This window comes from Oncorhynchus mykiss, chromosome 13 (genome assembly GCF_057628025.1).
Source record: "Oncorhynchus mykiss isolate SJ-2025 chromosome 13, ASM5762802v1, whole genome shotgun sequence".
NCBI classification, from domain to species: domain Eukaryota; kingdom Metazoa; phylum Chordata; class Actinopteri; order Salmoniformes; family Salmonidae; genus Oncorhynchus; species Oncorhynchus mykiss.
In genome coordinates this window covers 70980959-70998389 of record NC_143034.1, presented here as the reverse complement: position 1 = coordinate 70998389, position 17431 = coordinate 70980959, and the positions used below count along the sequence as shown (strand labels likewise).

General features: G+C 43.5%; 2 protein-coding genes across 2 annotated transcripts; both read right to left on the bottom strand.

Annotated features, from left to right (window-relative positions):
• Window positions 1-763: 763 nt before the first annotated feature.
• Window positions 764-5046, bottom strand: LOC110486091 (actin, non-muscle 6.2). The gene is made up of 6 exons (XM_090194480.1): window positions 4896-5046; window positions 4291-4417; window positions 2738-2977; window positions 2043-2481; window positions 1436-1617; window positions 764-1232 (listed from the first exon to the last, which is right to left on the bottom strand). Exons 2-6 carry the CDS (start codon window positions 4414-4416, stop codon window positions 1089-1091), a joined length of 1131 nt encoding a protein of 376 aa, XP_090050606.1. The 5' UTR covers window position 4417; window positions 4896-5046; the 3' UTR covers window positions 764-1088.
• Window positions 5047-12309: 7263 nt separating this feature from the next.
• Window positions 12310-16660, bottom strand: LOC110486095 (actin, non-muscle 6.2). Its single transcript, XM_036939196.2, has 6 exons — window positions 16506-16660; window positions 15904-16030; window positions 14359-14598; window positions 13693-14131; window positions 13014-13195; window positions 12310-12807 (listed from the first exon to the last, which is right to left on the bottom strand). The coding sequence occupies exons 2-6, from the start codon at window positions 16027-16029 to the stop codon at window positions 12664-12666; spliced, it is 1131 nt and encodes a 376-aa protein (XP_036795091.1). The 5' UTR covers window position 16030; window positions 16506-16660; the 3' UTR covers window positions 12310-12663.
• Window positions 16661-17431: the final 771 nt, after the last annotated feature.

The following is a 17431-nucleotide window of genomic DNA, read 5'->3' as shown; positions in this document are numbered from 1 at the left end:
CAATGTCAAGACGGCACTGCCATCTAGTGGACATATCATGTAAATCAGGGATCTCCAACTGCAGGCCAGGAGTCTGGTGCAACTTCCAGGACTAACCCTAGCGCTGGTCAATAGGATCATTAAATGGCACTCATCTGGTGCCCCAGGTCTAGATAAATACTGAAAATAATCAGTGAACCTGGCTTCGATTGAAATGTGCCTGCCGTATGAAGTCCCACCCAGTTGACCAGCGTTACCAATGACAAAACAGGCGTCTGGTCTAGCGAGCTCTTTGGTTAACTCACCTGCTTCAGTCTGGGATTTAAATACTGTCATCAGGTGTTTTAGCACTGGTATAGAACACACACCTGCAAAGCTTTTCATGACAAGACCACCCTGATAAAATTAGCTGTCCTCGTCATCACTGATGCGATTAGAACAGCTACTTCCGTTCATTAGCATGTACTCCTGTCAAAGACAGTGGGCTTTCAGTGTACATTATAGAAGTGGCTTCTTCACCTTGCCTTCATCTATACTGAGATGAAAGGATGTCATCTGGCCAGCACATCAGCACATCCCAAAGATCTGAGAGATGAAGCCATAAACGTGAGGTTCACCAAGAGAATTTAATTTGATTTAACCTGCAGTGGGTTCCAGCCAATGACAAATACATTAAGTGTGTTTACAAATCACATTATTCCCTGAAATTATCAGTAAATTAGAAAAAAAAAGTAGTGTCAAACGCATTACAAGACTTACTGTTGCAAATAGAGTACACAAAGTATCACATTACGGTGAATGTTTATTCAATGGCCCAGTAGCAGATGTTACATACAACACAAGGCAGAATGTCACAACCCTAACACTGAGCCTACCCAGAAACCACCCTGTCACTCCCCCCCAGGACACCATGTAGAACTGAAAATATAGCTTTCTCTACCAGTTCTCTACCAGTTAGGATAGGTGGAAGTCACTTCTACTCATCTGATCATTTTAGAGCCACACAAATGCTTAGGAGACAGGGGCAAGGTGTTGGCTTCTGGACAGGAGAGCCATCTGAAATAACAGACTCCCTGAAAGGAGTAACACGGAGGTTAAGAGTCGAGGCTTTAGAAACATTTGCGGTGGACGATAGACGGGCCGGATTCCTCGTATTCCTGCTTGGAAATCCACATCTGTTGGAAGGTGGAGAGAGAGGCCAGGATGGAACCGCCAATCCACACAGAGTATTTACGCTCGGGAGGGGCGATGATCTGGCAACAAGAGATTTGAACGTATTCATTAGTAAAACAGGGATATCTAAAGTTGTTTTATTGCAGAACACATTCATAAATTAGATTTCTGATGAAAGTATTCGAGAAGCCAAAAAGGTAACATGAGAAAATAAAAGGCTAGTCGAGAGATGCCACACTGAATGCCCATGGGCTAAAAGTCAGAATCACACATGAATGCCCACCTTAATCTTCATAGTAGGAGGTGCCAAGCCACTGATCTCCTTCTGCATTCTATCAGCGATGCCAGGGAACATAGTGGTGCCACCTGAGAGAACAGTGTTGGCATACAGGTCTTTCCTGATGTCCACATCACACTTCATGATAGAGTTGTAGGTGGTCTCGTGCACTCCAGTGCTTTCCATGCCTACAAAAGCAAGCATGTACATCAATGGCAGCCCTAGGAACAGAAATTAACAGGCCTACAAGTACAGCTCTTTTAATGAGGTCAGTGAACACCCAACTGGCAAGAACCTCAGAGCTCCAGAGGATTGTATAGTGGTGAATGACTGTCACTAAGCTGAGTAACATCGTCTAGACAAGAACATTTGTACATGTATTAAAGAGCAACTCCAGTGGCCAAATGGAACCTTTGTCCGCTGATTTATAATAAATACATTTAAAACAAGCCAGAAAGTTAGGCGTTTAGTGCTTATGAATAATCATATCAATACATAACTGAGGGTGCATCAGGACAAGAATTACTATAGTCGCCAACAATAGACAAATGGCTTTTAACAAAGACATTTTTAGCTGAAGTTCCTCTTTAAAAGATACTGAAAAACATCTCACCAATGAAGGACGGCTGGAACATGGTCTCAGGGCACCGGAAGCGCTCGTTGCCGATAGTGATGACCTGTCCATCAGGCAGCTCGTAGCTCTTCTCCAGAGAGGAACTGGAGGCAGAGGTCTTCATCTCCTGCTCAAAGTCCAGCGCCACGTAGGCCAGCTTCTCCTTGATGTCGCGCACAATCTCCCTCTCGGCCGTGGTGGTGAAGCTGTAGCCTCGCTCAGTCAGGATCTTCATCAGGTAGTCCGTGAGGTCGCGTCCGGCCAGGTCCAGACGCAGGATGGCGTGGGGAAGAGCGTAGCCCTCGTAGATGGGCACCGTGTGGCTAACGCCATCCCCGGAATCCATCACGATTCCTGTGGTGCGACCAGATGCGTACAAAGAAAGAACAGCCTGGATACCTACATACATGGCTGGGCTGTTGAAGGTCTCAAACATGATCTGGGAGAAGAATAGAAGGTGGGAATTAGGACTGTGAGACTCTTTATAAAAAGGGGGTTTAAACACATATTCTTAGCAGTATTTGTGAGGCCCACCACTAATCAATACCTACCCTCAAGCAAGGTGAACAGAGTAACCCTAATGTGAAACTGTGCTACATTCTGCTAGTGGATGAGGAGTCTATGTAAAACCAATTTCTGGGTTTATTTACCACTGCCAGTGTTTATTTGTAAAACACACTAATGCCCCCACTTACCTGGGTCATCTTCTCCCTGTTGGCTTTGGGGTTGAGTGGAGCCTCTGTGAGCAGGACGGGATGCTCTTCGGGGGCCACACGCAGCTCATTGTAGAAGGTGTGATGCCAGATCTTCTCCATGTCGTCCCAGTTGGTAACAATGCCGTGCTCGATGGGGTACTTCAGAGTCAGGATGCCCCTCTTGCTCTGGGCCTCATCTCCCACGTAGCTGTCCTTCTGTCCCATGCCCACCATCACACCCTGGGGAAAGAGACACTACCGTTACACTTTGTCCCTGCACTACACAAACTCAAGTTACACTACAGAAGTTGTTTTCAAATGTTGGCTTGAGTTGCCTGTATGTTTCACAGACACAGCGCAATCAATTTCTTAACTCATGAAATCCCAATCTTTAGTTTTAGGCTACCAATACATTATGCTTTTGTTAGTGTGTTTGGGGAGGGGTGTCTTTTTAATGAGGCCATTTCTGGCCAACGTTTGTCCATTTAGTGGACCTCTTGGCTCAAGAGCACCCCCAGAAGGAAGAGTTCTGTATAGCCTCTTCAAACTATCCCAAAGTCAAATATAGAGATAGCATGTGTCTACTTACAGTAATGTTCTCTCAAACATCTAAATTCCAAAATCAGGGGTATTAATATAGAGTTCGTCCCCTCCTTTGCTGCTATAATAGCCTCCACTCATCTGAGAAGACGTTCCACTAGATGTTTGAACAACGCTGTGGGGAATTGCTTCCATTCAGCCACAAGAGCATTAGTGAAGTCAGGCACTGATGTGGAGCAAATAGGCCTGACTCGCAGTCAGTGTTCCACTTCATCACAAAAGTGTTCGATGGGGTTGAGGTCCGGGCTCTGTGCAGGCCAGTCAAGTTCTTCCATACGATCCACAGACCATTTCTGTATGGACCTTGCTTTGTGCACAGGAGTATTGTCATGCTGAAACAGGAAATGGTCTTCACCCAAACTGTTGCCACAAAGACAAGAGCACAGAATCATCCAGAATGTCATTGTATGCTGTAGCGTTAAGATTTCCCATTAATGGAATTAAGTGGCCTAGCCTGAAACATGAAATACAGCCCCAGACCATTATTCCTCCACCAAACTTTAGTTGACACTACAGTCGGGCAGGTATCGTTCTCCTGGCCTCCGTCAAACTGCTTCCAGGGGCAGTTTGAAACTCGGTAGGGAGTGTTGACACCAAGGTCAGAACATTTGATATGCTTCAGCAGTCCCATTCTGTGAGCTTGTGTGGCCTACCACTTCACAGCTGAGCTATTGTTGCTCCTAGATGTTCCCACTTCAATAACAGCACTTACAGTTGACCAGGACAGCTCTAGCAGGGCAGGAATTTGACAAACTGACTTGTAGGAAATGTGGCATTCTAGGACAGTGCCACATTGAAAGGCAGACCTTTTCAGTAAGGCCCTTCTACTGACAACATGTGGATGAAACAGCCAAATCCACTCATTTGAAGGAGTGTCCACATATAGTTTGTGTATAAAAGGTATAGCCTATATTAAGTGAATCCGATATCCAAGAGCCCAGTATGGTTCCAACCTGATGTCTGGGTCTTCCAACAATGGAGGGGAAGACAGCACGGGGAGCATCATCTCCTGCAAAGCCAGCCTTGCACATGCCTGAACCATTGTCAACCACCAGTGCAGCAATATCATCTTCAGCCATTCTGGAAAAAAACAAAGGAGGATTAATGAAGCAAGGCCTAAAAAGCAAGAACAAAGCCATACCATTTTCTGGTGCAGGGTATATCGTCAATACAGACCACCAATTACTACAGTATAAATGAGACAAATTAGAGGTCCTCATTAGTAAGAGTAGACATAGTCAGCTGTAATTCATAACAATGAGTTAAAATGTTTAACCACCGATTTAAAGAGAACCAGTCTACTAGCAGACCTTGTAAAAACAGTGGGATTTAACCAAATACAATCATTTGGAACAAAGCAAAGATTTCCAATCAGTCATTTATTCTTTCTCAATACATGGCTCCGATCCCAACAGCTCAAACACGTATTCACAGACAAATCCAAGCAAAGCTGTATTTCAAATCAAGTGATTTTTACCATTGCTAGAACACATTTAGCGATACAACTCGACATTTCAGATTGGCTTTCTCAAACGTCGGGATAGTGGCGTTTGCTTACCTGTCAGTTAGGATGCTTTCTCTTCAAGAATCCGGGAATGATTATGTCTTCAATGAAGTGTAGCATCCACATTTCAGCAGGAGACTATATACCTCCTTTTCTCCCCAACCGTGCCTCATCCTCCGCCTTCGCGTTCACCTGCTCACACCAAATATGGGCATTGTTTTCAAAAAAAGACACCGGATTGGATTGGGAGGTGTTTTACGGTGGAAGTGACCGACAGTTGTCATTCACATGGTAGAAGACATTAAAGAGATTGGAAGGTAACAGGTACATGTTGGGTTAGCCGAAAGGTTTTGGGTAATTTAAATCAGTATAATTGGGAAATGTAAGCAACGTCGTTGAATGTGTTAGCAGTCTAACCCAATATCAAGTCAATCCACATTGTGGAAAAGACAACAAAGAAGAGGTCTGGGGAAAAGAGGTCTGGGGCGCTCATATTGTAGTGAGACAAAAGTAGCCGATAGTGCGTGATCAAATGTAATACCTCTATGTGCTCGATCCCTTCGTAATTTATGAACTTGGCTTGATTGTTTTGTTTTGTTAAATAAATATTTCCCAAACTATTATTTTGAAAGATCAGCTGCGTGTCATGCATCAGATCTGCGCACCCTGGACCAGAGTTTTGCATCGAAAGTTTGACGAGAGACAGGCATAGGTGGGCTATGCTGCCCTTCATGGTCTGTAGACATGAATCAAATACATATTAGACCATGTCAAATACGTGACCTGTGTTTAGTTATTCAGTACTTTACAATGCAACCTCAAAGCACCTAGTATACACAGGCAGCCTAATTCTGATCTGATTGGTCAAAATACCAATAATTGGGCAAAATATCAGAATTGGGCTGGTATAATTGCTCCCGAAATACAGGCTAGCAGAAGGCAATTCTTGTAAAATAAAAACGCAATGTGTGAGAGGCCTGTACTTGTCTGTGGGGCTATAATTGGCTAACAGGCAGTAGTGGTGTGTAGGTAAAATCACTGGCGTTAGCCAAACCTATGTGTTGTGATAATTGCGTTGTTTGCTCTATAACATGTTAGCTCATATGCCTTGCGACCGTGATATATGGTCGAGACAATAAGAAGACACAGTGGCTGAATAAATTCAACAACACCTTTGTTTCATCAGAAAACCAGAGAGCAACCTCTGTCTGGTGGAGTCCTCAAAGCACATTGAATGTAACAAACAGTTACATGATCTACAGCATGGTCAAGTTAATGTTTGTGACATCTTCAGACTACTAAACAACTGTTGATTTAGAATCACAGAGTTGCCACAAGTTGCAAAGAAAACAGAAGTTGCCTTCACTATTCCAGCACCATTTCAACATCATCAAATCACCTCTGCTTAGTCTAATACAGTGACAACTAAAAGATACCAAAAACAATTTAGTCCAATCAATGTAAGCTAAATGTGATGTGGCTGTCCATGGTTCTGATTTCTCTCTGTGTGTGTGTGTGTGTGTGCGCATTTGTGCACATAGAAAAAAACATGTTGACTCTACTTGTAGAGAAATGCCAATGCCATCCTCCTCTCTTTCATGTTGACGAAACAGTCTATGACTCTGTCATACAGTACACACTTTGTTTTTGTTGTCCTAGGCTACCTGGCTAAAATTATTGCTCGCAAGCCTAACTTCCTTTCATGGGCAACAATGTGCCGCTAGTTAACATTAGCCTACTACAGTACATTAGCTACATATTGAACTTCCATCCTCTCAGGCCAGGGGCACAATGTATGAATTAATGGTTGGATCAAAATCGCCATTATAATCATTGGCCAGTACAGAGAATTAAGTAAAACCACAAGTCCAAATCCCTATCTCCATCCATGGGTAATTTAGGAAAGGGCCAATTTTAGCTAGCTAGCTAGCTAGCAAACGGAGGAAAACAGCACAACAAGATACAATTCATGTCTCTGTCAATTATGTTTGGCTTTTGATGTGAAATCCATACTGGATTCCATTTACACTTTTTTTGGGGTGTGCCAGGACCATTCACAGTTGAGCTCGCTCAGTTTAGCTCAACGCCGATTGGCTATTATTATTATTTTTTTAAATGATCAAGGGAGGCCAAATGCTTGCTGGCTTCCCTTGCATTCAATGCTACGGGCGGCAATAATGTTGACCAGACAGCATCAGATAGATGGCCGCTGTTTCGCTCGATCGGATGTTTTCTCCGGTGAGATTCGTTCAGCCTCTTGCGAACTGAAGGACGTTTATGTATTGTTTTATTGGTCAATGTTTTGGGAAAGCCTGACTTCCCTTGCCATCTATGAATACACGCCACTGCTAACAGCGGTAGTAAACTGCTCAACTAAGGGGCAATGCTGTTCAATCTACCACAGACCTGGCTACCTACCAGATGGTCGTCACCGTAGTTACCACAGCCACAAAGTCATAAACCCCGCCTATTTCTATAATTTTTATGATAGACAATTTTGACTTTGTGGCTGTGCTATCTAGTGGAAACCCTACCACACAGCGCTCATCTTACCACTGTCCCCCACCCACTCAGCAACAATGGTAGTTGATGCCGTTTTAGGTTTTCTGCTGTGTGCCTCTCCTCCATGTTCTGTGGTCAGTCCCTACATGGGACTTCATTTCCAAAGAGCTCATCAATGTGATGGGTCTCTACAGTGATGTATTACAGCATGTTCATAGACATCCAACAATCTGTTGCTCCACGTATGGTGTTTGAGAGCTGCCGCTTTGTAGGCCTACCTGCAGAGCAATCATTGTACAATTTATCCATCCCGGCCGTCACAGTTTTGGCATCTAGTCTGGTTTGTATTGCCTTACAGGACTTCTCTGCTGTCGCTTCCCTATCTCACTCTCTGACATTTTTTAAACTGTTAACGAGGATGACGTGCTGGGCGCTTTAAATAAGTAATTTTAAAGATACATATCTCCTACTAACATATCTCCTACTAACATATCTCCTCCTACTAACATATCTCCTACTAACATATCCCCTACTAACATATCTCTTACTAACATATATCCTACTAACATATCTCCTACTAACATATCTCCTCCTACTAACATATCTCCTACTAACATATCTCCTACTAACATATCTCCTCCTAACATATCTCCTACTACTAACATATCTCCTACTAACATATCTCCTACTAACATATCTCCTCCTACTAACATATCTCCTACTAACATATCTCCTCCTACTAACATATCTCCTACTAACATATCTCCTACTAACATATCTCCTACTAACATATCTCCTCCTACTAACATATCTCCTACTAACATATCTCCTACTAACATATCTCCTCCTAACATATCTCCTACTACTAACATATCTCCTCCTAACATATCTCCTACTAACATATCTCCTACTACTAACATATCTCCTCCTAACATATCTCCTACTAACATATCTCCTCCTACTAACATATCTCCTACTAACATATCTCCTACTAACATATCTCCTCCTACTAACATATCTCCTCCTAACATATCTCCTACTACTAACATATCTCCTCCTAACATATCTCCTACTAACATATCTCCTCCTACTAACATATCTCCTCCTAACATATATCCTACTAACATATCTCCTACTAACATATCTCCTCCTACTAACATATCTCCTACTAACATATCTCCTACTAACATATCTCCTCCTACTAACATATCTCCTACTACTAACATATCTCCTCCTACTAACATATCTCCTACTAACATATCCCCTACTAACATATCTCCTACTAACATATCTCCTACTAACATATCTCCTCCTACTAACATATCTCCTACTAACATATCTCCTACTAACATATCTCCTACTACTAACATATCTCCTACTAACATATCTCCTACTAACATATCTCCTCCTACTAACATATCTCCTACTAACATATCTCCTCCTACTAACATATCTCCTACTAACATATCTCCTCCTAACATATCTCCTACTACTAACATATCTCCTACTAACATATCTCCTACTAACATATCTCCTCCTACTAACATATCTCCTACTAACATATCTCCTACTAACATATCTCCTACTAACATATATCCTCCTAACATATCTCCTACTAACATATCTCCTACTAACATACTAACATATCTCCTCCTACTAACATAAAGGCATTTTAGACAGCAGGTATAGTGTACATGAAACTATGAATGAGGTACTGGTCATCAATAATATTCCTACATAGATCCAGGAGGAGTAATGCATTTGAGAGCAGATATGACATTTGTCCATTGCTTTGTTTTATTAATTCACAGGTGATATTTATGGATGATTCTATCATTGTTTGGGGAATAAATAAGTTTAAATTAAATATTCAATGACATCAGAACATAATTGGAGCTGTTATCCAAATGTAAAATCCAATAGATAATTCACTCATCCTTTACCTCCTTTTCAGAGAAAATGTTGTTATTGTCTCAACGATCTCATACCCCACAAAGGGGCCAAAGCCTCATGGATTTTCCTCAAAAGGATGGAAAACAGTAAACAGCTAGTTGGGTGTGAAACTGTCTATGGATTGGTTGTTCATTCAATTCCCGCCCCTTTCAAAAGACTACAGTGGACCAAATTGATTTCACACACGTGTCAAACTCATTCCATAGAATGCTGAATGTCTGTGGGTTTTTGCTCCTCCCTTGTACTTGATTGATTAATTAAGGTCACTAATTAGTAAGGAACTCCCCTCACCTGGTTGTCTAGGTCTTAATGGAAAAAACAAAAACCCACAGACACTCGACCCTCCGTGGAATGAGTTTGACACCCGATTTAACCTATGATTCTATACAGCAGGGGCATACTCTGGAGAACTGCTCATACACTGGAGATCTGGAGGTCTGGAGTACTGCTCATATACTGGAGGTCTGGAGTACTGCTCATATACTGGAGGTCTGGAGTACTGCTCATACACTGGAGGTCTGGAGTACTGCTCATATACTGGAGGTCTGGAGTACTGCTCATACACTGGAGGTCTGGAGTACTGCTCATACACTGGAGATCTGGAGGTCTGGAGTACTGCTCATACACTGGAGGTCTGGAGTACTGCTCATACACTGGAGGTCATTGCCGAAGTCGAGGATTGGTAGGATGGTCAGTTTTACAAGGGTATGTTGGGCAGCATGAGTGAAGGATGCTTTGTTGCGAGATAGGAAGCCAATTCTAGATTTAACTCTGGATTGGAGATGTTTGATGTGGGTCTGGAAGGAGAGTTTACAGTCTAACCAGACACCTAGGTATTTGTAGTTGTCCACGTATTCTAAGTCAGAGCCGTCCAGAGTAGTGATGTTGGACAGGCGGGCAGGTGCAGGCAGTGATCGGTTGAAGAGCATGCATTTAGTTTTACTTGTATTTAAGAGCAATTGGAGGCCACAGAAGGAGAGTGTATGTCATTGAAGCTACCCTGGAGGGTTGTTAACACAGTGTCCAAAGAAGGGCCAGAAGTATACAGAATGGTGTCATCTGCGTAGAGGTGGATCATAGACTCACCAGCAGCAAGAGCGACATAATTGATGTATACAGAGAAGAGAGTCGGTCCAAGAATTGAACCCTGTGGCACCCCTATGGAGACTGCCAGAGGTCCGGACAGCAGACTCTCCGATTTGACACACTGAACTCTATCAGAGAAGTAGTTGGTGAACCAGGCGAGGCAATCATTTGAGAAACCAAGGCTGTCGAGTCTGCCGATGAGGATGTGGTGATTGACAGAGTCGAAAGCCTTGGCCAGATCATTGAACATGGCTGCACAGTAATGTTTCTTATCGATGGCGGTTAAGATATCGTTTAGGACCTTGAGCGTGGCTGAGGTGCACCCATGACCAGCTCTGAAACCAGATTGCATAGCAGAGAGGGTATGGTGAGATTCGAAATGGTCGGTAATCTGTTTGTTGACTTGGCTTTTGAAGATCTTAGAAAGGCAGTGTAGGATAGATAGATATGTCTGTAGCAGTTTGGGTCAAGAGTGTCCCCCCTTTGAAGAGGGAGATGACCGCAGCTGCTTTCCAATCTTTGGGATTCGCAGACGACACGAAAGAGGTTGAACAGGCTAGTAATAGGGGTGGCAACAATTTCGGCAGATACTTTTAGAAAGAAAGGGTCCAGATTGTCTAGCCCGGCTGATTTGTAGGTCCAGATTTTGCAGCTCTTTCAGAACATCAGCTGACTGGATTTGGGAGAAGGAGAAATACACTGGAGATCTGGAGTACTGCTCATACACTGGAGATCTGGAGTACTGCTCATACACTGGAGGTCTGGAGTACTGCTCATACACTGGAGGTCTGGAGTACTGCTCATACACTGGAGATCTGGAGTACAGCTCATACTCTGGAGGTCTGGAGTACAGCTCATACACTGGAGAACTGCTCATACACTGGAGGTCTGGACTACTGCTGGTTTTCTGTTCTACCTAATCATTAATGGCACCCACCTGGTATCCCAGGTCTGAATCATTACCTAATTAGAGGGGAACAATGAAAAATAAAGCAGTGGAACTGGCTTCCAGTCCAGATATGAATATGAGGGCTATACAGTATCAGTTCTAGGTACATGCAGCCACCAAAAAAACTAAGATCCCTAAGGGTTTAGATTAAACCACTGAGGTTGTCCCATGCTCAGTCAGCACCATCTTCACTACCAGTGTAGGTCATGTGACAATGTGAAGACGGCACTGCCATCTAGTGGACATAGCATGTAAATCAGGGATCTCCAGCTGCAGGCCTGGAGTCTGCAGGTGTTACTTCCAGGACTAACCCTAGCGCTGCTTGATAGGATCATTAAATTACACCCATCTGGTGCCCCAGGTCTAGATAAATACTGAAAGTGGACCTGAGTTTGATTGAAATGTGCCTGCCATATGAAGTCCCACCCAGTTGACCAGCGTTACCAATGCCAAAACCAGCGTCGGGTCTAGTGAGCTCTTTGGTAAACTCACCTGCTTCAGTCTGGGATTTAAATTCTGTCATCAGGTGTTTTAGCACTGGTGTAGAACATACACCTGCAAAGCTTTTCATGACAAGACCCCCCTGATATAAAATGAGTTGTCCTCTTATGTTCACTGATGTGATGAGAACAGCTACTTCCGTTCTTTAGCATGTACTCCTGTCAAAGACAGTGGGCTTTCAGTGTACATTATAGAAGTGGCTTCTTCACCTTGCCTTCAGCTATACTGAGACGAAAGGATGTCATCTGGCCAGCACATCCCAAAGATCTGAGAGATGAAGCCATAAACATGAGGTTCACCAAGAGAATTTAACAATGAGAACCATTTGTCACCCATCTGATTTAATGATTTAAACTGCAGTGGGTTCCAGCCATTATACATTAAGTGTGTTTACAAATCACATCATTCCCTGAAATGATCAGTAAATTAAAAGTGACAAACGCATTCTGAACATATGACAAGACTTAATGTTGCAAATAGACTACAGAGTATCACATTACAGTGAACGTTTATTCAATGGCCCAGTAGCAGATGTTACATGGTACAGCAAGACTAATAGTAACAAACAACACAAGGCAGAATGTCACAACCCTAACACTGAGCCTACCCAGAAACCACCCTGTCACTCCCCCCCAGGACACCATGTAGAACTGAAACGATATGGCTTTCTCTACCAGTTAGGATAGGTGGAAGTCACTTCTACTCATCTGATCATTTTAGAGCCACACAAATGCTTAGGGGACAGGGGCAAGTGTTGGCTGCTGGACAGGAGAGCCATCTGAAATAACAGACTCCCTGAAAGGAGTAACACGGAGGTTAAGAGTCAAGGCTTTAGAAACATTTGCGGTGGACGATAGACGGGCCGGATTCCTCGTATTCCTGCTTGGAAATCCACATCTGTTGGAAGGTGGAGAGAGAGGCCAGGATGGAACCACCAATCCACACAGAGTATTTACGCTCGGGAGGGGCGATGATCTGGCAACAAGAGATTTGAACATATTCATTAGTAAAACAGGGAGATCTAAAGTTGTCTTAGTGCAGAATACAGTCATAAATTAGATTTCTGATGAAAGTATTCAGGAAGCCAAAAAGGTAACATGAGAAAATAAAATAGGGCTAGTCGAGAGATGCCACACTGAATGCCCATGGGCTAAATGTCAGAATCACACGTGAATGCCCACCTTAATCTTCATAGTAGGAGGTGCCAAGCCACTGATCTCCTTCTGCATTCTATCAGCGATGCCAGGGAACATAGTGGTGCCACCTGAGAGAACAGTGTTGGCATACAGGTCTTTCCTGATGTCCACATCACACTTCATGATAGAGTTGTAGGTGGTCTCGTGCACTCCAGTGCTTTCCATGCCTACAAAAGCAAGCATGTACATCTCAATGGCAGCCCTAGGAACAGAAATTAACAGGCCTACAAGTACAGCTCTTTTAATGAGGTCAGTGAACACACAACTGGCAAGAACCTCAGAGCATTGTATAGTGGCGAATGACTGTCACTAAGCTGAGGAACATCGTCTAGACAAAAACATTTGTACATGTATTAAAGAGCGACTCCAGTGGCCAAATGGAATCTTTGTCCACTGATTTATTATAAATACATTTTAAAAAAGCCAGAAAGTTGGGTGTTTAGTGCTTATGAATAATCATATCAATACATAACTGAGGGTGCATCTTGTGTGACCTCTCCCAAGAGGAAACATCATTTTCAGAGCCTCCATTTTAGTAGTGGATAGAAATGACGATTTCAGGACTAGAATTACTATAGTCGCCAACCATAGACAAATGGCTTTTAACAAAAGACATTTTTAGCTGAAGTTCCTCTTTAAAAAAGATACTGAAAAACCATCTCACCAATGAAGGACGGCTGGAACATGGTCTCAGGGCACCGGAAGCGCTCGTTGCCGATAGTGATGACCTGTCCATCAGGCAGCTCGTAGCTCTTCTCCAGAGAGGAACTGGAGGCAGAGGTCTTCATCTCCTGCTCAAAGTCCAGCGCCACGTAGGCCAGCTTCTCCTTGATGTCGCGCACAATCTCCCTCTCGGCCGTGGTGGTGAAGCTGTAGCCACGCTCAGTCAGGATCTTCATCAGGTAGTCCGTGAGGTCGCGTCCGGCCAGGTCCAGACGCAGGATGGCGTGGGGAAGAGCGTAGCCCTCGTAGATGGGCACCGTGTGGCTAACGCCATCCCCGGAATCCATCACGATTCCTGTGGTGCGACCAGATGCATACAAAGAAAGCACGGCCTGGATACCTACATACATGGCTGGGCTGTTGAAGGTCTCAAACATGATCTGGTGGAAGAATAGAAGGTGGGAATTAGGACTGTGTGAGACTCTTTATAATACTGCTAAGAATGTGAGGCCCACCACTACCCTCAGGCAAGGTGAACAGTGTAACCCTGATGTGAAACTGCTCTACATTCTGCTAGTGGATGAGGAGTCTATGTACAACCAATTTCTGGGTTTATTTACTACTGCCACAGTGTTTATTTGTAAAACACACTAATGCCCCCACTTACCTGGGTCATCTTCTCCCTGTTGGCTTTGGGGTTGAGTGGGGCCTCTGTGAGCAGGACGGGATGCTCTTCGGGGGCCACACGCAGCTCATTGTAGAAGGTGTGATGCCAGATCTTCTCCATGTCGTCCCAGTTGGTAACAATGCCGTGCTCGATGGGGTACTTCAGAGTCAGGATGCCCCTCTTGCTCTGGGCCTCATCTCCCACGTAGCTGTCCTTCTGTCCCATGCCCACCATCACACCCTGGGGAAAGAGACATTACGTTACACTTTATCCCTGCACTATGCATAAACTCAAGTTACACTACAGAAGTTGTTTTCAAATGTTGCCTGAATGTTTCACATACACAGCGCAATCAATTTCTTAACTCATGAAATCCCAATCTTTAGTTTTAGGCTACCAATACATTATTCTTTTGTTAGTGGGTTTGGGGAGGGGTGTCCCTTTTTAATGAGGCCATTTCTGGCCAATATTTGTCCATTTAGTGGACCTCTTGGCTCAAGAGCACCCCCAGAAGGAAGAGTTCTGTATAGCCTCTTCAAACTATCCCAAAGTCAAATATAGAGATAGCATGTGTCTACTTACAGTAATGTTCTCTCAAACATCTAAATTCCAAAATCAGGGGTATTAATATAGAGTTCGTCCCCTCCTTTGCTGCTATAATAGCCTCCACTCATCTGAGAAGGCGTTCCACTAGATGTTTGAACAACGCTGTGGGGAATTGCTTCCATTCAGCCACAAGAGCATTAGTGAAGTCAGGCACTGATGTGGAGCAAATAGGCCTGACTCGCAGTCAGTGTTTCACTTCATCACAAAAGTGTTCGATGGGGTTGAGGTCCGGGCTCTGTGCAGGCCAGTCAAGTTCTTCCATACGATCCACAGACCATTTCTGTATGGACCTCGCTTTGTGCACAGGAGTATTGTCATGCTGAAACAGGAAATGGTCTTCACCCAAACTGTTGCCACAAAGACAAGAGCACAGAATCATCCAGAATGTCATTGTATGCTGTAGCGTTAAGATTTCCCATTAATGGAATTAAGTGGCCTAGCCTGAAACATGAAATACAGCCCCAGACCATTATTCCTCCACCAAACTTTAGTTGACACTACAGTCGGGCAGGTATCGTTCTCCTGGCCTCCGTCAAACTGCTTCCAGGGGCAGTTTGAAACTCGGTAGGGAGTGTTGACACCAAGGTCAGAACATTTGATATGCTTCAGCAGTCCCATTCTGTGAGCTTGTGTGGCCTACCACTTCACAGCTGAGCTATTGTTGCTCCTAGATGTTCCCACTTCAATAACAGCACTTACAGTTGACCAGGACAGCTCTAGCAGGGCAGGAATTTGACAAACTGACTTGTTGGAAATGTGGCATTCTAGGACAGTGCCACATTGAAAGTCAGAGCTTTTCAGTAAGGCCCTTCTACTGACAACATGTGGATGAAACAGCCAAATCCACTCATTTGAAGGAGTGTCCACATATAGTTTGTGTATAAAAGTATAGCCTATATTAAGTGAATCCGATATCCAAGAGGCCAGTATGGTTCCAACCTGATGTCTGGGTCTTCCAACAATGGAGGGGAAGACAGCACGAGGAGCATCATCTCCTGCAAAGCCAGCCTTGCACATGCCTGAACCATTGTCAACCACCAGTGCAGCAATATCATCTTCAGCCATTCTGGAAAAAAACAAAGGAGGATTAATGAAGCAAGGCCTAAAAACCAAGAACAAAGCCATACCATTTTCTGGTGCAGGGTATATCGTCAATACAGACCACCAATTACTACAGTATAAATGACACAAATTAGAGGTCCTCATTAGTAAGTGTAGACATAGTCAGCTGTAATTCGTAACAATTAGTTAAAATGTTTAACCAGTGACCTAAAGAGCACTAGTCTACTAGCAGACCTTGTAAAAACAGTGGAATTGAACCAAATACAATCATTTGGAACAAAGCAAAGAATTCCAATCAGTCATTAATTTCTCAATATATGGCTCCGATCCCAACAGCTCAAACACGTATTCACAGACAAATCCAAGCAAAGCTGTATTTCAAATCAAGTGATTTTAACCATTGCTAGAACACATTTAGCGATACAACTCGACATTTCAGATTGGCTTTCTCAAACGTCGGGATAGTGGCGTTTACTTACCTGTCAGTTAGGATGCTTTCTCTTCAAGAATCCGGGAATGATTATGTCTTCAATGAAGTGTAGCATCCACATTTCAGCAGGAGACTATATACCTCCTTTTCTCCCCAACCGTGCCTCATCCTCCGCCTTCGGGTTCACCTGCTCACACCAAATATGGGCATTGTTTTCAAAAAAAGACACTGGATTGGATTGGGAGGTGTTTTACGGTGGAAGTGACCGACCGTTGTCATTCACATGGTAGAAGACATTAAAGAGATTGGAAGGTAACAGGTGCATGTTGGGTTAGCCGAAAGGTTTTGGGTCATTTAAATTCTGTATAATTTGGAAATGTAAGCAACGTCGTTGAATGTGTTAGCAGGCTAACCCAATACCAAGTCAACCCACATTGTGGAAAAGACAACAAAGAAGAGGTCTGGGGAAAAGAGGTCTGGGGCGCTCATATTGTAGTGAGACAAAAGTAGCCGATAGTGCGCGATCAAATGTAATACCTCTATGTGCTCGATCCCTTCGTAATTTATGATCATGGCTTGATTGTTTTGTTTTGTTAAATAAATATTTCCCAAACTATTATTTTGAAAGATCAGCTGCGTGTCATGCATCAGATCTGCGCACCCTGGACCAGAGTTTTGCATCGAAAGTTTGACGAGAGACAGGCATAGGTGGGCTATGCTGCCCTTCGTTGGTCTGTAGACATTAATCAAATACATATTAGACCATGTCAAATACGTGACCTGTGTTTAGTTATTCAGTACTTTACAATGCAACCTCAAAGCACCTAGTATACACAGGCAGCCTAATTCTGATCTGATTGGTCAAAATACCAATAATTGGGCAAAATATCAGAATTGGGCAGGTATAATTGCTCCCGAAATACAGGCTCGCAGAAGGCAATTCTTGTAAAATAAAAACGCAATGTGTGAGAGGCC